Genomic DNA, 22710 nt, shown 5'->3' with positions numbered 1-22710 from the left:
GTCATTTTTCTTGGGGCAGTCTCATCAATACAAAAAGGCCATTTGATCAACCTAGAAGTTCTAACACAGAGGCGTCAAACTTGCAACGTCACGTGATGTGTCACAATATGTATATATGGTAGTTTTCTGTGAGAAAACACTATTTCAGTGTGTGGGGTTTGTGGGAAAAGCCCATTCCCAATCCATTTCATGTTAATCAGAATTCTTTTTTATGAGGATCAGATACTTCCCAAGATGCACAATCAAATGCACCATCTTTTGGGATGCCAAGGGAAGTATCTGAGCATGCATTTGGACTTTGGACCCATTAGGGATTCTACTTAAGATGAGAGGACAGACCCAGAATAAATCTAAGATTTAAAATGTAAGCTTAGTTAAATGAAAATAATTTAACTAATAATTCCTAAATATTTAAGAATATTTCTTTTCTTTTGACAAAACATATAATTTATCAAAATCTTGGTAGGACAGTTCCAGGGCTGTGGGGGCTGCAGCTGTGATTTAACTAAAATCTTAATTACTACGCAAGATGAAGATTCCTACTTCATTTTTTCTGTGATGATGCAAAATTCAGAGGATATGAATGATTGCTTCCAGATCAATTTGAGAAAAATATGCCTTCCATTATAGGACTCTCGCTCTCTAACATTCAAAACATTCCGTTTGCTCCATCTATTAAGCCGATTCAAAATGTGAAGCTAGTAAATGGTAAGGAGTATTCAAGGAGAATGCTCTGACGAGCATTAAAAGCCAGAGCAAGAGAATTGTGGTGATATTTTGAATAATCTGAGTCTTCAAATATTTGGGCAATATTATTTTCCACATATAATTATGAAACATGCATTCAGTAGGAAACAACTGGCTGTGACACGATCATTCTGCTGAGAGGCTAAGCATTATCTCAGCATGGAAAAACTAGAACTGTATATACAAGAGACAAAGCGAATAACCTCAGAATCAAATACTGGACTAGGTGTTCATAAGGGAATTGAGGAGATGTGCATCTTTGGAAGCAATTACTGAAGCCAGCCTCCAACCCAGGACACAGTCAGTTGGTGCTTCTAGAAAATTAGGTCTGAATTGATCGAATCCTTTTCTTCTCTTTGCTGGGAATCAAGCAGTTTTGCTGCTGCTGCTGCTAAATTCCAGATGCCAACACAGACGCTGAAAAAGTAAGTTTCAAGTTGCTTCCATTCAGAACTGAGAAACTCCAGTGGAAAGGTAGCATCTCCATGCATTGGAAATATGATCATGTTGTGTTCAACTAATATAATCAATTAGGGCACAGAAAAGGGACAATAAATGCAGGTTCATCTTCAAGCAAATAATGATGCGATGATTTTCTATGGAAATTTTGACACCTGTCCACTTAGACATAGTCTGCTTAGCACTGATATCTTTCCAAGAGTCAATATGGTTTTTGTAGTAGAATTTTGAAACTATTATGGGTACCATCACCAATAATTGTTGGGTTGGAGAGGAGATAACCATATTTTTACTTCTGAACTGAGATTCCGATGGTGAGAGACAATGCCAGAAGTGTCCAGCTGAATGATGTGTTTAAAGCTGATGCTACATGGAGAAAATAAACAGGAATCAAGATCTTTATTTGCATTTTAAGGGACTTAAGCTCGTCTAAGACTATTACTCAATACAGGCTCAGATTCAAGAACAGTGGCTAGATCACGCTGACAGTACAAAGTCATCCCATCAAGTTTATTTGTCCTCTTTCATGAGTATATGGAATAATATAAAAAGTTACTATGGCTGGATTCATAGACCATGTGGAGTCATTATTTGGTTTGCTTCTTTAGGGTTTAATGTAATGGATGAACTGATCCTTGAAGTTTGCAGCTCATTGTTGATGAATAAGCATGATGTCGGAAGGCATCCAAACATAATTTATCAACAAATTATAATTAACATTTGTGGTTTAGTGCAGGGCTTTTCAACCAGTGGTATGAGTACCACCTGTGGTACATTGGTATTTGGCAGGTGGTACACGACCATCCTAGAAAGGTGGTAGCCGGGGAGGGGAATGAGCTGAACCGGTGGCAGCACTGCACAAGCCTGAGCGAGAAATGGCTGGAACTGCAGGGCTGTCAGGGCTCAGCGGAAGCGCCAGGATCAGCGCCAGGATCAGCGCTTCTTCGGGGCTGTCAGGATCAGCGCCAGGTTCCAGCTGGAGCTTGGAGCTGATCCTGGCACTTCTGCTGAGCCCAGAAGGAGCGCCGATCAGCTGGAATGTTGCAGCATCTCCAGGGTCTTGTGATTTACATTCAGATGCTTGGCAACTGATTCATATTTATGATGGCCACAGTGTCCCAGGGTCATATGAAGTGACCAAAACCTGCTGCAACCACCCAGCAGAGGGGGGGAAAATAAAAACCAAACAACCCCCATCCCACCCCTGCTGCCAATCCTCAACAGAAATGCTCACAACAGTGAAAACCTCGGACAGGGGGAAGAGCGCCGTTGGACAGGCAGGCCGGTGTCTTACTCAGCTGTGGCTTGGGGGGCACTTTTTTCAGTGCCATTGTAACTTTGAACAGTCACTAAGTGAACTGTTGTAAGTTGAGGACTACCTGTACTTCATCACTTTTTTCCTTTTTTGGCGGTGGGTCATCAAGTTTTTGACACCTTGCTAGGTGACTGGTGGTACTCGGATGTTGCCATATCCTAAAAGTGGTACAATGGGTGAAAAGGTTGAAAAGCCCTGGTTTAGTGCAATGAACCAGGCAGTATTATGGCTAGGATTAAATCTATGTCTGGTATCCTGGCTTTTAAAGCAATAGCAGGTTTCACCCCCTCTCATCTTTTTGGGACAAGATGAAGGTCTTGTCACAAAAAAGTGAGGGAGAACCAGACCTTTGATCCATAGTCATGCCTCCTGTGTATTATCTGTTATTTCTTGATATCCTATTACAGCCTAAAGATAAAATCTTCCATACATTAGCTCATATCACTTTCAGTGATCAGGAGGTCCTTCATATTTCTCCTTATAGAAAGGTAGAATGAAATTAGAGATAAATAATTCTTCTTTTGTTACCTTAATCCACTTCCTGTACTAATTTATTAGAGCAGTTAATAATTCTTTGGGATTAACTGTCTAAATTGTTACAGGAGAAATATGACAGTAAAGGTCTTCTTCAAACGGAGCATTTGAGAATACAGATATGTTATCTATGCCACAATATGAAAGTATTATAGTTTGCTATTATCTAGTATATATTTTTTTTAAAATCCCATTCTAGCCTACACCTCTAGTATTCCTTCTTGATCTTTCATTCAAACCCTAATTAGGTCTGATCTGATTTAGCTTAGCTTTATGAGTTAGGTCAACCATTCCAACTATCTTCCTCCGCAGACGGTTCTCGCAGCTGTTGATGCCGATTCAGAGTTAAAGCCCCAAACTAGGCAAGGGACAGAGAGCTGAGTGGAGAACTGAATTTGCATTCCAACTGAACGTATGGAGGATGAATAAAGCATAGGGCAGTCCCAGATTGCATATACCCTCATCACTCTCCCTTCTCAAAGCCTCAGGTGAGCCCAGCCACAAGAAGGCAAAGTGGGCAATCAGCAAGCTTTCCTACTTACCTGTACGCAAGTAGCAGGGTGCACTGCCAACACTGAAATGTCTCTTTGGTCGTTTGCCTCTTCCAGGGTCTCCTTTGCAGATCTCAGAGGTGACACAGAGTTAACTTTTAATGAAACTGGATGTGTTTCTTCCCCCAGCTAATATACCCAGAATAATAATGGAAGCCTCATTTTTCAGAGCTATCTCCATGGCACAGAAACTCCTAAACGTAGCATCTCTGTTGTCTTGAGGAAAATCTATTTAATTTCATCTCAGATCTCATGCCAGAATTACTCAGTTTTCTTTACTGAAAAGTTTCACCCTCCTCTAAAACAAAGGCAATTAGAGAAATAATTAAACACAAATACATACCACTTAGTGGCTTCACATTAATGTAGCCATTTGGAGTTGGATACGATGGTGGTTTTGTTGGCGGAGCTGCTCTGCTGCTGCTGCTTCTCTGGGTGGACGTGGCCGCGTTTGTGGTCGTTCGATTTGCGGGGGATAGTGGAGGAATAGCTGCCGTGTGAGAGGTCTCTTGGGAATGGAAAGTTGTTTTGCTTGATGCAGTTGGCTGTTTGTCTGTAACTGTTATGGGTTTTTTGCTGAGCAATGCTGGGTTTGTAGCCAGCATGTGCGTAGGGGGTGTTGAAAGCCGCTTGGAAGTTGTTCTGGTTATACGGGACAGGACAGAGGTGAAGTCACTTCTGGGTGTGGTTGTATCTGCACCAACAGTGAACTTTGTGACAACAGTGGGTGAGTGAAGAATAGTTACATTGAGACCACCGGTCACAGGGGCAGGAAATGCTGTGTCATTGCTTGTGGTGTTGCTATCAGAAGCTATTGTTGTTTCAGCAGAAGAGATCCCATTGCTACTTGTTGCATTATAAGGGAAAAGAGTGTCTTTTATGGTATCATTTGAAGTTACTGAAACATTGTAAGAAATAGCTCTGGTTTTGGAGGTAAGCACAGTGGTGGAATCTAAGGGATTGGTAGTAACAACTGGGGAACTGACTGTGCTGTTGTTAGAATCTGTTAAAAGTTTACTCAAGATGGTTGTGTTGAAATACCTTGTAGTGCTGCGGAATAATGTTCCATCTGGAACAGCTGTGACTTTTAAGGAAGTGGTGGGGACAACAGTGGGGGACTCTGTTGATACTGAAGGAAGGACTGTTCTGCTGGCTGTGCTGCTATTGAAACTGGTGCCGAGTGTTCTATTTACGACAAACCTGGCAGTGCTAGAGATGATAGGGACTAGTGTGCCACCAGTTTCATTTAAAGTAGCAGCAATATTCAAAGAGGGAACTACTGTTATAAGTTCATTAGAAGTCGTTGTGTTGATCTCTCTTGCAATGAAAGGGGCTGGGATTCCACTTATAGGAAAGTCTGTTGTGTTGTTTGTGGCACTGTTGGAATCTATTGTAATTTCAGTTGGGACAGATGTATTTCTTGCAGCTGTAGGGACAGTTGTCCCAGCCACTGTATTATCTGAATCAGTTCTAACACTGGAAGACATGTTGGTGGGGAAAGCATCTTTAGGCACTCTATCAGAAACAGTTGTTTGGGTATTGTTAATGGAGGGAGAGATTTCATTAGTCATAAGAGTTCTTTTGAACTCAGGAGTTGAATAGAACTCAGTGGCATCTCTAGAAGTGGATGGGTTCAAATTCGAGGAGGCAGAACTGGTCCTGGGGCTGGTAACACTGATGTTGCCTGGACTAGATAAGGTTGATGCCATGATGGGGGCAACAGGGGAGGTGGCAGTTAAGGCATCGTCAGGCTCTGTACTAACAGACGTACTTGACACGGTGCTGCCCATAGAAGTAGAGAACAGGGCTGCCCGCCCTCCAACCAGGCCAATTCCAAGGGAATCCAGTTCAGACTGAAAGTTGTTCTTGATCCACATGGCAACAGAAGGATAGTTTTCAACTTCTTTCAAATCAGGCAAATTAACACCAAGCAGATTTTTCACATCCTGGACACTGAGTTTCTGCAATATAGTTGCAATATCTTTGCTGATTCAGGCAGCGTTATCACAAACAGCTTTTCTGTTAATGATTATTTCTCCCCCAGAATATTCTACATTCCTTTTATCCAGAACACATTATAAATAGAGCTTTCATTTACATAATGCACTTGTGAAATTTAAAACACTTTTAACAGTTTCTCCTGTTCCACCTTGGAGCCTGATAATCTTCTGAAGCCGCATGATAAAATAAATTGTACCCAGGAGCAAATTAGGGAAATATCCCTACAACAGATTCACACAAACTTCTACACCCAGGAGCCTTTCAGAGACACTGGATATGTTTTTGTGTGACATTTGCAATAGTTTAGTCTGTTCATGAAAACATATGCAAGGCCCTCAGGATGACATTGCCCAGGATGAGAACACCATAAAATTGGATTATATTTTATGACTTCAGATGACTTATGATTTTTGGGGGGGGGGGGCTGGAGAAGCCCACTGCTAATCTTGACATAATCCCACCTTGCCTAAGGCAATATATGATACAATGTTAGAACTAACCTTTAGTTCTTCCGGATTTAAATTAATAAATGTATCAATATCCATACCAACATGATATCTAGCCAGCTTTTTCAGCTCTTCAACAGAAGCTCCCCCTTAAAAAGAAGAGAAAAAAGAGATTTCTGTGGGAAAGGTAACATCATATACTTCTGGATAATCCTCCTTGAAACCAAGCAGATTTAAGTAAAAGGTAGTTAAAGTTGGGGTGGAAGTTGATGTGTCCAGATGGGTTACTATCTCCATCATGTAAACAAGAACTTTCTACACCCCTCTTCCAAAACCTGGAAGATTATACATTTAATAATTTTTAATATAATTAACAATAAAATGTGAATAAATCTGTGCATGTTAATCCATTATTCCCACTGTATTTTCTCCTAGTCTACTCATAATGCATAACCCCATATTTTCAGATTTTGATTTTATCATAGTCATTATCCATTTTAGTACTTTTGAAATGTTTCTGGAAATAGTATTGCATGAAAAACAATGGAAGCCCAGTGACAAAAGTTTTTAGAGATTAAACAATGGATTTTTGTAGGAAAATAGGACCCAAAGGACATTTTGGAGAACGCGTCATATATTATGAATAGTACAGATATCATACTAATGGGGGTAAAATGACCGTGTAGATTGCCCCCATGTCTGAATTGTTAAAAATAAATAAGAAAGTAGGTGAGTTAATTCTGGAGGAAACAGCAAGAATGGAAGCACTTAATAACGTACCTAGAAATGGCTGGATAAGAGGATAATAGGCACTTGTTCCTTCTTGGCTGGCAAACGCAATGTGGGCCTTTTGGTACAGGATATCTTTCTTCACTTGGGCACAAGTAGAAATATTTAACTTTTCAGCCTGCCTAAAGAATGTAACATGTGAGAGATCAGATTTAATTAAAAAAATGTCCAGGAACATTTCTGAAACATCTAGCACCTGGTTCAGATGGCTGAACGTACAAAGCATCTCAATCAGAATAAAGCTGGAAGGGACCTTGGAGGTCCACTAGTCCAACCCCCTGTTCAAGAGATCCTATACCAGGGGTGTCAAACTGCAGAGGCCACAGCCACCCCAGCTCCGGCAATGCGACAAACATTGTGATACATCGTGACACGTCACGTGATGCGGCAAGTTTGACACCCGTGCCCTATACCATTTCAGACAGGTGGCTGTCCACTCTCTTCTTAAAGACCTCCGGTGATTAAGCATCTGAAGGCAAGCTGTTCCACTGGTTAATTGCCCTCACTGTTAGAAAGTTTCTCCTTGATTTCAGGTTGCTTCTCTCCTTGATTAGCTTCCATCTATTTTTTCCTGTCTTGCCTTCTGGTGCTTTCGAAAATAGGTTAACCCCATCTCTTCTTTTTGGCAGGCCCTTAAATACTGGAATACTGCTATCATGTCACCCCATTCCTTCCTTTCTCTAGATCAGCCATATCCAGTTCCTGCAACCATTCTTCATATGTTTCCAGGCCCTTAATCATCTTAGTTGGTCTTCTCTGCACTTTTTCCAAAGTCTAAACATCTTTTTTGTAATGGAGTGCCAACACTGCATGCAGTATTCCAGGTGTAGTCTTACTAATGTTTTATAAAGCAGTACAAATACTTCATGTCAGGACCCACTTCAAAAACTCATCCTAAGAAAGCAGGACTCATGGAAGCAGTTTCTTCCAAAAGGAACTTTTATTAGGAGAAGCTGATAGCAGGCATAATAGACAAGATTTGAGGATTTCCCGCTCAGATCAATAGGTTAAAAGTGTCCCAAGCAAACCCCACCCCAATAGTTCATCGAGTCAGTTCAAATGGGCCAATCTCCAGGTGTTAAGTCCATTGTGGGAAAGAGGAGATAACGCCAGGCTGTCTCAGGGGTGCAGCGATGTTTTGTCGGCTCTTCACACCTTCCCTTACGAAAGCGGAGATAAACCAGTGCCCGGAGGCGCATTCCTTTCTCTTCCCCCCTTCAAGTTGACATCAAGGGGAAAGATAGTTCAAAGAGTGGGTATGTGGAGACAGCAAACAGTGTAGCGATAGAGGAAAACAAAAAAACAGCCCGCAGCATTTCCCCCCTCCCCTCCAGGAGCACAGCAGAACCCAGAAGAGTAGAAAGAATAGAGTTAGAAAGAACCCCCTTAGAAATATAGGTTCTGACATCTCGCCTCCCTTAAAACAAAGAGAGATCCACCAGGTGTTTGTCCTCGGAGTTGTCATTGGGTGAGTGGGATGGTCCTCCAGTGTGGGCCGAAGTTCCCTTTCCTTACAGAGTGGAGGCAGGGAACTTGATGGCCTCCATGCCTTCCATGGCCGTCTCCTTTGGCTTTGCTGGTGGCTTTCCAGGCTTCCCAGCCAGGGTCCAGTCAGATTTTCCAGTCGGGATGCAAGAGCAGCATTCGGCGGCACAGTGCCCTTGTTTTCCACACTTGAAACACCTGGTGGTTCTTTTGGAGGATGATGACTGCTCTGCTGGCTCGTGGGTCGGCTCCGATGATGACTTCTCCCATGACCTCCGTACTCTGCATTGCCTCTTGGCCAGGTCGATCTTAGCTTCCTCAGCTAGGACGTACCAGTCTTACAGCCAATGAGGATCTCCCCGAGGAAGGCAGGCACTGTAGAGATCGTAGTTCAATCCATCTTTGAAATGGCTGAGCAAGATGTCCTCTGCTGGCCAGGGTTCGGAATTCCTGGGTGTATTCCACCACTGGCCGTCTGCCCTGTTTCACCGTCTTTATCTGCTCCCAGGCTTTCCAATTGGCCAAGGGGCCTTCAAAACAGCACCTGAGGGAGACCATGAATTGATTGAAATTCAGCAGCTCTGGGGCATCAGAATCGTGGAGGTTTACGACCCAGTGCACTGCGATGCCATCCAGGGCGGCTTGCACGATGCAAATTCTGGCTCGGTCAGTTGGGTTAGGGTGCTGTGGCTCCCCACGGAACTTCACATCTAATGGTGGGAACTTCTGGATGGATCAGTGCCGTTTTCCCCCTTGTGCCGTCTCCCTTCTCTGTCTGTAGTTTCTACGTGATAGGGGTGGCTGCAGCAGCGGCAACCGCGACAGTTTTGATGGTTCCTTCGGATGGATCCAGAACCTCAGGTTCAGTTTCCCCCTCGTTGGCTCTCCTGCCAGATCCCAGGCGGATGGTACCTCAGTAGGATTCAGCTTTCTCCTCCTTCATGGAGTTGAGGGCAATTTTCATCATGCTGATTGCAATCGGCTGGAGTGCCCCGGACGATCCTCTTCATCCTCTCTGAGATGGAGAGACCTTTCCCTCTACTCCTTCCAGGCCGGCTGATGACTGCCCCGTCTGAGCGTCACCTTTCTGGCCGCCTTCTTCTCCCAGTCTTCCTTCCTTCCAACGCCCATTGACCACCTAGGCTTGTGGCGGCATTCTGTCACCATCTCCTCTTCTGAGGAGCTTGAGGATCCAGAGCTGGAGAATTTGCAGGGTCTGCTCGGCGGGAGGTTCCCCTCCCATAGAAACAGCCTGCAGCGTTTCCCCCCTCCCCTCCAGGAGCATGGCAGAACCCAGAAGAGTAAAGAGAAGAGAGTTAGAAAAAGCCCCCTTAGAAATATGGGTTCTGATACTTCATGTGATTTTGATTCTATGCCTCTGTAAATGCAACCAAGGATTGCATTAGCTTTTTTGGCTACTGCTGCACATTGCTGGATCATATTTAAATGATCATCCACTAGGACCCCAAAGTCCCTCTCACTGTTACTATTTTTGAGCCAGGTTTTGCCACATCTGTACTTGTTCCTTTGGTTTTTCTTACCATAGCGTAAGAAAAGAGCCTTGGTGGAGCAGTGGGCTAATGCCTCCTTAAGTAACACCAGCTGCCTGCAGTTAGTGCAGGTTCGCATCCCACCAGGCTCAAGGTTGACTCAGCCTTCCATCCTTCCCAGGTAGGTAAAATGAGGACCCAGATTGTTGGGGGCAATTAAGCTGACTTTGTAATAATGCCGCTTGGGGGTGTGTGAAAGCCCTAATAAGCAGGCATATACATAGAATGAAGGCTACTGCTAAGCTTGTAAGCCGCCCTGAGTCTTCGGAGAAGGGCGGGATATAAATGGAATTTAAAAAAAAATCCTGCTTTTCTCCACATTAAAATTCAATCCTCTTTTCCAATCCTCTGATTGCAGCCATTTTACCTTTGCTTTACTTGTGCTTTTTCTGTTGCTTGGGATTCGCAGATGTAGATGCGGGGAAGGGGGGGGGTGCTTGAACTTTTTAAGTTAGTCTAAACAATTGCAGCTGGGTGAGCTTCATGGTCAATTCTAGATAAAGTTTGGCAGGCTGTAAAGTGGGGAGGAGAGCCCGGTTTTAGATTAATTGGTGAATGTGATTTATGATAGCCTTTCTTGAGTGGGAATTGCAACTTGTTACATTGTATCAGGGGGAGGGAACTTTAGTCTTGGGTTCAATTATGTAAGTGCCAATACTTTGTTTCCTAAATAAAATGTTCTTTAAGGAAGAAATCTTTGTCTTGAGGTTCTTTTAATTGGTTTCATCTATTGGAACTATGACCAGTTCTCTGGTACTCCAGGACTTTTGTAAGATATGATACAATGGTTCTGAGATAACATCTGCCAGCATCTTCAGAACTCTGGGATATAATTTCTTTAAACTAGCTTCCCTTAGTGTGACTTCTTTCATTATTCAACTTCTGTAAAACATCAGCTTAGGAAAAGCCAGTATAAACGTATACATCATTTGTATAATCAAGTTCCATGTTCTTAGAATGATGAAGAATAAGATCAACCAAATGTTGCCAATCCCTCAGAGGGAAAATAGTAGGATGGGTGATCTTTTAGTAGTAGTAATGCTATTGTGTTTTAGCTTCGAATTGGTATGTTTTATATTATATTTTTCCTATGTGAGCTGCCAACAGCCATATTTACTAATTAATTTCCTCAGAATACCTGTTCCTCACTTGGGTCATGCTACTTGCTAATTGTTCCCCAATCTTCTTCCATTGAAATTTCCAGACTGGGCCCAGGAAGCATTCAAAATTTCCTCCTCCATTAGTTAAAAAATACACACTAAGAAACAGTAATGTACCTAATGGATGCTGGGTCGATTTCCTGCAGCTGATCTTCATCCAGGAAACACAGGTATTTGCCTCCCAGCATGTCCAGTAAGGGACCAGTGAGTGAGCCTCCCAGTTCCATGTACCTCAAAACCAGTCGGCTCAGCTGCAAGAAAAGAAGTTGTGTGTTAAGAAGGGATGCGTGTCCAGAGCAGAGGCAAGACGTAAGAAGGCTGGTAAATATCTAGGAAAAACTGCTGAAGAACCCATATGGTCTAAGAAATGAGATAAAATTAAATTTTGATAGATTTTTTAAAATTTTACTTTATTTTTATCCAGACTGACACAGCAGGAGGTATTTAAAGAACATTTAACATTTGTATATCAGTAATATGCATATGCATGTAAGAAAGCCACATCTTTTGTGTAAAGAGATAAAGGGAGGCAGTCAGAAAAGTGATAAACTTAAAGTAACAATACTTTGGTATTCAGCACACATCTGGCTTAAAATGAAAAGCAAAGAAAAAGCCTTTGTTGTTACTAGTTCACAGCATTTCTGTTTGGACACTAGGCTCCCCCCCCCCGTCCCCGAGATCCTTATGATACAGCACCTGTGGCATCTCCCATGCGCCATCCTCTGGATTCAGAAGGGCAGCCAGGGTGTCACTGGAAGTGAGGTTCCAACTGCCAATCTCGTCTGTGCTGTACTGACGTGAGAGGAAGCCAAGCAGCCTCAACTGATCTTCTGGAATCCCGTCAGGGTAGCTCTGAGAAAGGGGAGGGGGCTTCGTTAGTAGATATATTTCATTAACCACCGTGTAACAGGTGATGCTCTATGGATGTGAAAGCCGGATTTTAAAGAAACGGGACAGAAAGACGGTTGAGGCTTTTGAATTTTGGTGCAGGTGAATCATGAATATCAGGAAACCAAACAAATGGATGAGAGAACAATCTGAAAACCCCATTGTGGCACAGATGACCAAACATTAATTCCCCTATTTTGGACACATTATGCCAAGACCGTTTTTGGGGGAAGTCTATAATGCTGGGAAAAGAGGAGAAAAGGATGACCAGCAGTAAGATGGATGGGCCTGATTAAAACATCTCTGTAAATATACAAAGCCCAGGTTGAGGAGGGATCTTCTAGAAAGTATGCATTTAAGTGCTAAGAGTTTATGGTGTTTAATTAATCAACTTGGTAGAAAAAAGACTACATAGCAAGAGTGGTCTTCACACGTTTTGGGGGGAGGAGGAGGGGCTACAAAGGTAAAGCAGGTGTTTCAAAACATGACAGCGAACAGATTGATGTGTCAATCTTATAAGCTTAAAAAGTCACCAACCTGTTCATTAAAAAGCTTGTAGTAAAGAAATTGAAGCAATTCAGCAATTGTGCCTTAACAAATTGACTAATAAATGAGGACTGAGTTTTGCTTACTCATTTTTTAAGATTCTACACCCTGACCCCTTTTATCCTGGCATTAAACCTGATGACGGAACTGAAATTCCAGTGGCCCGTTGTTAGTTGAATGAGTTTCTGTGCTTAGGAGACAGACGGAATCCCTTCTCCCTTCAAGGCATAGTGTGGGTGGGAATGAAGCTTTGTTATGCTAGCCTAAGCCCATAAAATGCAACCAAGACAGTCAGAGTATGAATAATTTTGTTCTCCATCCTGCTACTCAATGCCTCAGTAGACTTTATATTCAGAAACATACTTCTGGTATGAATCTCCAACACAAGTGATTTTTCTTCCCTTGAAGCCCACTGTTTTAGATATTAAAATAAGAATTATAAGAATTATAATAATTTTATACTGAGTACCATTTCTAAAGTTATTTTAGAATGTTATTTTAAAATGAATACAGTAGAATTTTGAAAAACGATGTTTTAAAACTCATTGGCTTATTTATTGTTTTCTATATGATTATCTTGATAGCAATTTTAATTTTAAAAATTCTTAACGTTTTCTTATTAGGCTTAATGTATCTCTACATGTTTCATTACCAAATTCAACAATAGAAATCAGGGTGTCCTGGGGGGGGGGAGTCAAAAATATCAACATGGTATCTGTGACCATGCAATCAAAGCCCCACTCCTTTCTTATACACATCATGTACGCAAAACATGCAAAAATGGGATGAGGGTGTCAATCATACAATCTCAGCTACCGTTTCAATTTTTGGGTCCCCCTCTGATGATACTCCTGGAAACACCTTGGTGTACATCAGACCCCCTCAGTTCCTGTGCCACTCACCTTGTCTAACTTCTTTTTAACTAGGGCCAAGTAGTCATTTGGGAGGGGCAGTTCAAGCAAAAGACCCAGGTTGTCCTTCACAACTTCGTCACTCAGACATGCATCAAACTGCTGGGTACTGTTATACCGAATTATGAAAAACGGATCTTCCAGGACGCTGCTGGTGATGGGAGCAGAACGGCAAGCTGTTGGCAGAATTCACAAGAAGAAATCATCTCTTTGAGCACGTTTAGGAAAAGGAAGACTTCTGAAAGTCACAACTCTTGGGCTCTGTTGCTCCAACTTCCAATTCTCTGTCAGGTCTCCTCCTGTCTCAGTGTCTCCCCTTTTCCTTCTTGAGCCACCCGTAAGGTCCTGCCTCAGTAATGCTTGTCCACGTCTGCTTTGTTGCTGTTATATTGAGGCATTCTAGATAAGGCGTCAGCTAAACCTTTTCTTCAAGTCACCCAAACACCTCCCCCTCCTTACTCATGCTTTTCCACCAAGTTCCTTCTCTTTGGCTGCCCTTCCTCTGAATGTTAATGTACATGGCAAATAACAACAAACCTGTATGCTACAAACCTGATAGATTAACACTGTAATTAATTGCCTGTGTGGTTTAAGAGATTTTTTATCGTCCAACTGTAGCACAAGCCAAGCCTAGCTACAACTACCTCCCCAACAGCACAGTTCTCCACATTTTTAAGGAAATACCTACATACGGATAAAGGTGCCCAGGGTGGGGGTGGGGGAAGGAGAATAAAAAAAAGTCAAGATGGCAGCCACAACTGAATAATAGAAACTCAGTTCCTTTTTGCATGCATTGGACTTGTGATGGACATAAAGGGGGAGGGTTTTGATTGCACAACTGCAGCCACCATCTTGACTTTTTGTGGATGCCGTTGCATATTGTCCCTCCTACAGTCTTCCCACTCCTTCAGCCTTTTGGCTTTCCAGCTCTGGATCTACTCTTAAAATCTATTAATATAATTTCCTGGCTTCCTGGTCCTGGATTTTTCCTCAGGGATGTTATCTTCTGTGTTTCATTTCCCCCCATCTATTCTGTCCCAGCACCACTGCGCCTGACCTGTGAGGAATATCCACAAACATTATTGCAGGAGAACAGCTGAGGGAAAGAGGCTGATCACAGATAGATTTCTACCCATAATATTGGCAAGATGTTAAGAAATTCCCTGTCTTTATAATTTATTATGACTGCAGGAAAAAATAGTAATGCTAGCTAAGTATTGAAGAATGTGCTGAATGACAAAATGATGAGTTCACAATACTATAAGCCCTGAATGTTACTGTATATTTTTATTACTTAGGCTATTCAAGCCCCCTATTTTCCAAGAAAATATTTTCCAAGATAATTTTTTTTAAAATTCGGTGCATTTTAATGCTTATGTATTTATTTTTATATTGTGCTTCCAACGCTCAGAGAATTGTCTCCCAATTCTAATGTCTATACATTCATGTCTGTATGTGGGTGTGCATGTACAACAGACCAAGAGACCATTTTTTTTTCTTACTTTCAGTTGCCCGTTTAGTTCTAGGAGAGGAAGCAGGCTTAGATCCCACTGATTTTAAGAAGAGGATTGTTTTTGTCTCTGGAAAAGCTCTTCGGCTGTTGTATCCATCCATCACCTTTTTGAAGAAGATCCTCCTTTCTTCCTGAGAAACAGAACATCCATTGGGACAATACATCACACATTTATTTTGCAGAGAGAGATAGTTTGGTGTGAGGGCTAATGTATCAGGCTAGAAACCTGAGACTATGAGTTCTTATCTCACCCCAGGCATGAAGCCAGCTGGATGCCCTTGGGCCAGTTATTCTCTCTCAGCCCTGAGATGACAGAGATTAAGATGGTGACCCCTTCAGTTTCATGGTCATGGCTACCATCTTGACTTCAGGGCGGAACCACAACATGCAAGTTCATCTGATTCTCCTACCTTGTTAATGAAATCCCAGATAGTGTGATTTATGTAGAAAGCAAGAGGTCCAAGGTGTTCAAGGGTTGATTCATCCCAGGAGGCAGGAGGTCTGTATCACATGGAAATAGGTGTTGGATAGTGATGGTGTGTAATATTACTGTATAGGATGCAGCTCACAGACGGCAAAGCAAAAACTAATAATTAGGTAAATGTGCAAATTCTGACTCTGAAGAACTATTTTTTGACATTTTGTAACTGAAGGAGTCTATAAAAATAAACTTCGAGATATGCTCCCTTCCCATTAATTCAACGGTACTCCTAATTATTATCTTTGTGTGTCCCTGTATTTCATAGTAGTAATTAACTTTAGTACAATCTTTGACCGGCATATTGATAAATACATATGTATTTAGTCGGTAACTAAGTAGGAATTCCATTCATTTCTGTTTTCCATATCACTTTCTATCCATTCAATAGCAAATCAATTTTTGGTGCCCACTATGTTTCCACAATATATTTTGTGAAGCCCGGGGTGCGGTGGGGGGCGTGTTTCTGCAAATCTGCAGAATTCCAAAGGGTTATTTTTCTTTTCATTTTTGTGTTAGTGTTGGTTCTTGGTGACTGCCCAGATGAGTCCCCCTGCAGGTTGTTTGGAATATTCCAGAAGTGGTTTGCCATTGCCTCCCTCTTAGGATTGAGAGAGAGTGTGTTGTGGACAAAGGTTGCCCTGCTGGTTTTGTGTTCAGGGGAGAACAGAATTCTGGGTCACCTGGGATACCTTAAACCCTACACCCAACTGACTTTCAAAGGCCTAATACCCCTCTTGTCTCTATAAATATTGCCAATTAGACAAAAAAAGAAAACAGAACAGAATAACAGAATGGAGGGAATCATGGAAGCCTTCTACTCAAATCCCCTGCTGAAGCAGGAGACCCTGGACCATTTCAGGTAGGTGGCTGTCCAGTCTCTTCTTTAAAACCTCCAGTCATGGAGCTCCCACAACTTCTGGAGGCCGGCTGTTCCACTGGTTAATTGTTCTCACTGCTAGAAAGTTTGTCCTTAATTCCAGGCTGCTTCTCTCCTTGATTAATTTCCTTCGTTTCTTGTCCTACCCTCTGATATTTTGGAAAATAGGTTGGCCCCCTCTTCTTTCCGAGAGCCCCTCAAATACCGTAACACTGCTATGTCTCCCCAGTCCTTCTTTTCATTAGACTACCCATATTCAGTTTTTGCAACCATTCTTCATGTTTTAGCTTCTTGCCCCATAATCCTATCTGTTGCTCTTCTCTGCATGCTTTCCGGAGTCTCAACAACTTTTTTATAATATGGTTACCAAAACTGGAGGCAGTATTCCAACTGTGATCTTACTAAGGCTTTATAAAAGATAGTAACATTTCACATGACCTTGATTCTATCTCTTTGTTAATGCAACCTTTTTTCGTTGCCACTACATACTGTTGGCTCATATTTAAGTGATTTTGAGAATTTCCTATGTATGTGTGACAAAAAATTGAATTTTATTTATTTATTTATTTATTTATTTTAATTCCATTTATATCCCGCCCTTCTCCGAAGACTCAGGGTGGCTTACAAGCTTAGCAGTAGCCTTCATTCTATGTATATGCCTGCTTATTAGGGCTTTCACACACACCCCAAGCGGCATTATTACAAAGTCAGCTTATTGCCCCCAACAATCTGGGTCCTCATTTTACCCACCTCGGAAGGATGGAAGGCTGAGTCAACCTTGAGCCTGGTGGGACTCGAACCTGCACTAATTGCAGGCAGCTGGTGTTACTTAAGGAGGCATTAGCCCACTGCTCCACCAAGGCTCTTTTATCTATTTTTATCTATTTTTATCTCTTTTATCTATTTTATCTATTTTTATTTTATTCAAAAAAGGTTAAAATACAAAACTCCAAAAAAGTTTAAGAGAAACAACAACAAAAACCCAAAACATTAAAAAGTGCATTAAAAAGCTAACACATATTAACTAATATGTGTATAAAAATTGAATTCTTGTATTAAAATTAGAGGAAACGTGTCTGAATGTTGCATTCCCCTCCACCCCTCATTTTTTAACTTTACTTTTAAAGCAGCCATTTTTCACGTTTAAAGGACTCTCACTCACCCATACGAGGTGTTCCCACTGCCCAGGAGCACCCCAAGGGCTGTTCTCTGAGCAGCTGTGAGGTCTGGACACTCTTTCAAATTCTCCAGGACTGCCGGGTCAGAGTCTGTGATGGTTTCTGGCTTCATGTCACACACAAAGGATCCCAGCTGCTGGAGCTGCTTTCGGCTGAGCGAGGTGTTTTTTACTCCCTTGTAAAACAAGAGTGAGCTTAATATCCGATCCAGGAGTTTTGCTTGGCTCAGGACACTAGCACTGAGCACTTATCTTTCAACACCTGGTCCATCAGTAATCTGCATTTGGATGAAGGCCAACTTGGGAACCATACTTGCTGAGCAAAAAGCAATGCCTTGAGTTGAGAGGATTGCACTGTTTGAGTTATTTCCCATGTGACCAGTGGGTTGTATATCAGGAGCATTGAAGTCAAAGTCCAAGATTAGCATGAACAAGTGGAATTCTGAGTCAGTTTCCAAGAGTCAACCAGGCAAGGGATTGATTGGATCCAACCACCCTTTTGTTTCTCTCTATGTCTCTGACCTGCCATCTTCTGGAGGAATTGTAGCGTATTCACAGAGAGAGGCCAATCAGAACCTGTTGCATCCAAATCGGGAACTGTAAGGCAGGGGTCCCCAACCTCCCGGCTCGGCCCACTACTTGGCTGTGAGCTGTTCGGAACCCGCTACAAAAGTGGCAGGCGTGTGCGTGCATATCCCACTTGTGTGAGCAGCAGGCAAGCACATGCCATCCATTTGTAAGAGTGGCAGGCATTGTATGTATGCTGTACAAATGTAGTGGTATGCACACACGTGCTTGCCGGCCACTCGCACAGAACCATCCCCTTCCTCTGCCATCTGAAAAGCCGGAAAGGTTAGGAAACTGCTGTAAGGGATGCTACGTACCTGGAGAAATCTCCATCTCTGTCTAAAACTGGCTGGATTTTGAGGACTTTCACCCCCCCCTCAAAAACACTATTTTCAAAGAGAAGATTAAAAGGACTTCTAATAATCCCAAATTCTGAATATTTCCTCAGAATAAAAAAAGAAACATTTGCAGAATAAGAGAGCCACCTTCTATGGCAGAAGTTCCAAACTTTGACAATATATCCTTATCACTAAAAATGTTTAAGCATGCATCCTTATATGCACTTATATGCACATAAGTAGAATTTACATAATAGTACATGTACTATTATATTAAAATATGTACATTATAAAACATATCCCCAAAAAGAAATTAGAAAAGGCAGAGGTAAATGAATATAAATCAGGATTCTAGCCTATCTTCTCACATCTCAGTGGAACATCTTGTGCAGCTCTTCAGATGTGCACATCTGTCAGAATCCATTTATATTTCATTTCTAACTCCCTCTCTGTGCAAACCCAAACCTCACCACCACCCCCACTTACTGGATTCTGCCATTCCCAAGGAGGAAAGAGAAGACGGGGGAGTTTATTGCCCCCATTTCTTTCCCTTAGATGTAACTTTTTGTTTATTCAGCCTGCCTGTTGGCCATCGCAAAAGACCGAGGAAAGGAAATCCTCTCCCTCTCTGATCTACGAGCAAAGAAGAAAGGGGCTGGGGGGGGATTCTGGCTTGTATCTCCAGATGGAATGTGAAGGGGAGGAAGTAATTGTGTTGCAAATGGACTGACTTTCCCACGAGGGGTTTGACTCCTGAGACTTCAGTGATCCGGGACTGACCAAATGGACTGAGGGGGTGGGGTTTTTGTTCGGGGACACTTTAAAAATATCGATCTGTGAGACAGTTTTCAGATCCTGTCTGTTATATCCTCTGTCATCTAAGTCTTAGTAAAAGTTCCTGCTTGGACAATCTTGTCTCCAAGAGTTTTTCTTTCCTAAGATGTGGGTTGGGGTGGGTTCTGACAACATCCCAGTTTGGAGCACATGCCCTGTGAGACACAAAAGTCAGCCAGGAAGAGAGAAGGGGGAAGAGAGAGTTGTTACTCACAAAACAACGTAATGCATTCTCCAAAAGTCTGGTCCGCTGGGATGATCCATTGGCCAATAAGCTTAGGTTCCCTTCAGAAGCCAAAGTGTAAAACATTTCACAGCTTTGATGTTCTACTTTGTTAAGGCTGGAAAAAACAGAACTTTCATCATTTAAGATGCAAGAAAAGATTTTGAATAAATGTGTAAATATTTCATATCATGTCTTGAATATTATTGTTGCTCCTGCGACTCATCTTTTGGACAGTTGTTGGGGAAAGTTAAAATTGCTAGAACCAAAAGAAAGCCACAAGAAAAGCTTTAAAAGCTGGCTTGAAGGGGGCAAAAAAGCCATCAAACTCTGCTTCTGCTGCAAAGTGCACTTCAGAATTACTCACGGGGAAAAAAGCAAAACATCTGCCGGGTAGCTGCTGAGGTTTGTTGTCAGGTTGCTTTTGTTGAGAAGTCTGGCCATGCAGGAGAGCTGATGGGAAGAAAATAAGACATTGCTCTCACAAGAAGCCAAAAAAGAATTGTATGTTTATCACTGCAGGTAGATACGTAAACTTTCCAACCAGGTGGCCCCCTGCATGGTTGCACCTCAGCCCATCTAATCTCCATCAGCGTGATCAAAATCCAGGTGGGCAGACAGAAGGGGTCTCTTTCTAACTTGAATCTGGATTTGACCTGAACCTGGTCCAAGGGATCTCCTCACCTGTTCCTCACTCAAGTTGGCCTTTTTACGTCTCACTTCTTGGGCTAAGGAGGAGAGCTGCCCAGGCATCAGCTTACTTGCCGCATTACACTGAAAGCCTTGCAAGATGAATGGAGAAAGCCTGAAAGCCACACAGATACACTGGCTGGTCAGTTAATCATGTCATAGAGGATAATTACACCAGATTTCAATAAATCAAGGAAGCCTTTTTATCTCACAAAAGAAATGGATGATCAGATATGACTGGAGGGCGCGGGCTGTCAAAAAGCAAAGATGGCAGCCAAGACGCTACAATATCATCGAAATCCTGTCCCTGTTACAGAGGTGTTGTAAATGATGCACAAGCTGCTGAGAGTCATTTGGCTATAGAAATGGGCGGCTATAGAAATTAAACAAATATATAAAATTTTAAGAGGGGCAAAAATTTGATCACAGTCACAGCTACCATCTTAACTTTTTTGACCCCCTTAGTAGAAGCTCATGTTAAATATCTCAGGTACAAGTAGTCCTTGCATTACGACCACTGGTTTAATGACTGCTTGCCTAACAACCGCAACAAAAAGGGTTCTAAGAGTGAGCATATCTACTTTACTACCACACTGCTTAGCAATGGAGGTTCTGGTCCCAACTGTGATCGTAAGTTGAAGGCTACTTGTAGACAGAAGCTCAATTTTAAATGTTGAAAGCTTGATAGGTTTCCCAAGAACGTAACACATGCTTTGCCAGTTTAAAAAATAAAATTACTGCATGCATGTGCAACATGGTCAACCCATTTCTGCACTTTCATAGTACACTATATTATAAACAGGGACGCAGTGGCTCAGTGGGTTAGGACGCTGAGCTTGTCGATCAGAAGGTCGGCAGTTTGGCGGGTCGAATCCCGAGTGCCGCGTAGCAGAGTGAGCGCCTGTTACTCGTCCCAGCTTCTGCCAACCTAGCAGTTCGAAAGCACGTAAAAATGCAAGTAGAAAAATAGGGACCACTGCGGTGGGAAGGTAACAGCGTTCCGTGCGCCTTTGGCGTCTAGTCATGCCAGCCACATGACCCTGGAGACATCCTCGGACAAGCGCTGGCTCTTCGGCTTTGAAACGGAGATGAGCACCGGCCCCTAGAGTTGGAAACGTCTAGAACGCATGTGCGGGGGAACCTTTACCTTTACCTTTTATATCATAAACAACCCAAACAGTAATTTAAGCTCAAAGATACACACCCTAGGTATGTTGTGAAGAAACAAGTTGGTTAAGCATGATTGTGTCAACCTTCCCCATACAGTATGTAATTGAAATATCTTATACTATTTGAAGGATAAATAGACAAATAAATACCATCTGTGGCTGCTCTATCTTATTTTTCTTACCACAAGATCCTTGCTTACTCTATAACTAGGGGCCCAGAACTCACATTGTGTAGTTATCAATCCTGGTGAAGATATCTCCAAACATGACTGCTGCCTGGAATGAGAAGAGCACATTAGAAGCAAGAATTGCAGGAGTCTGCCCTGGTTCAGCCAGCAAATGTGTCTAGAGCCCTACCTGTTGTGGAGACCACGGTTTCTCGTTGATTTTGTGGAGATCTGGAGTTTGGCCTCCAAATACCAGCAGTGAATTGGGAACAAATTCAATTAAATCATCCGGAACATTATTTAGGATGTCACCAAGAGAGGAGGAGTTTGAGAGGATCTGCAAATGTCCCAAAGAAAGTCAGACACACAGTCTAACCAGCAGGTTTTAAAAGGTGCATGCAAATAGAATATCTGTTTAAGAGTGCGGGACCAAACCCCAGAAAATTAGGGGAGGGAAGGTTAATGAATGGAGAAGAGGAGAAGAGAAAGCAACGAGGACCCAATTCTGCATAGCTGAACCCTTTCTCCACAGGGTTTTTTTATTTTTTATTTTTTATTTTAATTCCATTTATATCCCGCCCTTCTCCAAAGACTCAGGGCGGCTTACAAGCTTAGCAGTAGCCTTCATTCTATGTATATGCCTGCTTATTAGGGCTTCACACACACCCCAGCGGCATTATTACAAAGTCAGCTTATTGCCCCCAACAATCTGGGTCCTCATTTTACCTACCTCGGAAGGATGGAAGGCTGAGTCAACCTTGAGCCTGGTGGGATGCGAACCTGCACTAATTGCAGGCAGCTGGTGTTACTTAAGGAGGCATTAGCCCACTGCTCCAGCAAGGCTCTTATAATTATAATCCCCAATGACCTTGTGGAAAGGATTTATGAATCATAGGACTGGATGGGATCTTGGAGGTCTTCTAGTCCAACCCCCTGCTCAGGAGAGAAGTCTTTATACCATCCTGGACAAATGACTGTCCAATCTTTTCTTGAAAGCCTCCAGCAATGGAGCAGTCACTACTCCAGGAGGCAAGCAGTTCCACTGATTAATTGTTCTCACTGTCAGGAAATTAATTCCAGGGTGAATCACCCTCTGATAAGCTTCCACCCATTGCTTCTTGCCCTGCCCTCAGACGCTATGGAGAATAAATTGATGCTCTCTTCCCTGTGGCAGCACTTCAGGTATTGGAAGACAGTTGTTCTCTGAACTCTTCTTAGGGTCTCAGCATCTTTCTTGTACTGTGGTGACCAGACACAGTATTCCAAGTGCAGTATAAAGCAGTACTACCACT

At 42.5% G+C, this 22710-nt stretch overlaps 1 protein-coding gene across 1 annotated transcript; it reads right to left on the bottom strand.

Annotated features, from left to right (window-relative positions):
- Positions 1-801: 801 nt before the first annotated feature.
- On the bottom strand, positions 802-22104 carry LOC308674244 (uncharacterized protein). The gene is made up of 16 exons (XM_081338581.1): positions 21609-22104; positions 21478-21527; positions 20077-20197; positions 19760-19845; positions 19384-19510; positions 17416-17606; positions 15306-15396; positions 14885-15026; positions 13374-13558; positions 11734-11889; positions 11155-11288; positions 6834-6964; positions 6108-6202; positions 3950-5567; positions 3598-3679; positions 802-1572 (listed from the first exon to the last, which is right to left on the bottom strand). The coding sequence occupies exons 2-16, from the start codon at positions 21516-21518 to the stop codon at positions 1455-1457; spliced, it is 3318 nt and encodes a 1105-aa protein (XP_081194707.1). The 5' UTR covers positions 21519-21527; positions 21609-22104; the 3' UTR covers positions 802-1454.
- Between the last annotated feature and the right edge of the window lie 606 nt (positions 22105-22710).

The sequence above is a fragment of the Vipera berus genome, assembly GCF_964194415.1.
Source record: "Vipera berus genome assembly, chromosome: 13".
NCBI classification, from domain to species: domain Eukaryota; kingdom Metazoa; phylum Chordata; class Lepidosauria; order Squamata; family Viperidae; genus Vipera; species Vipera berus.
Note: the sequence above shows the minus strand (reverse complement) of the source record. Positions and strands in the feature narration are given on the sequence as shown.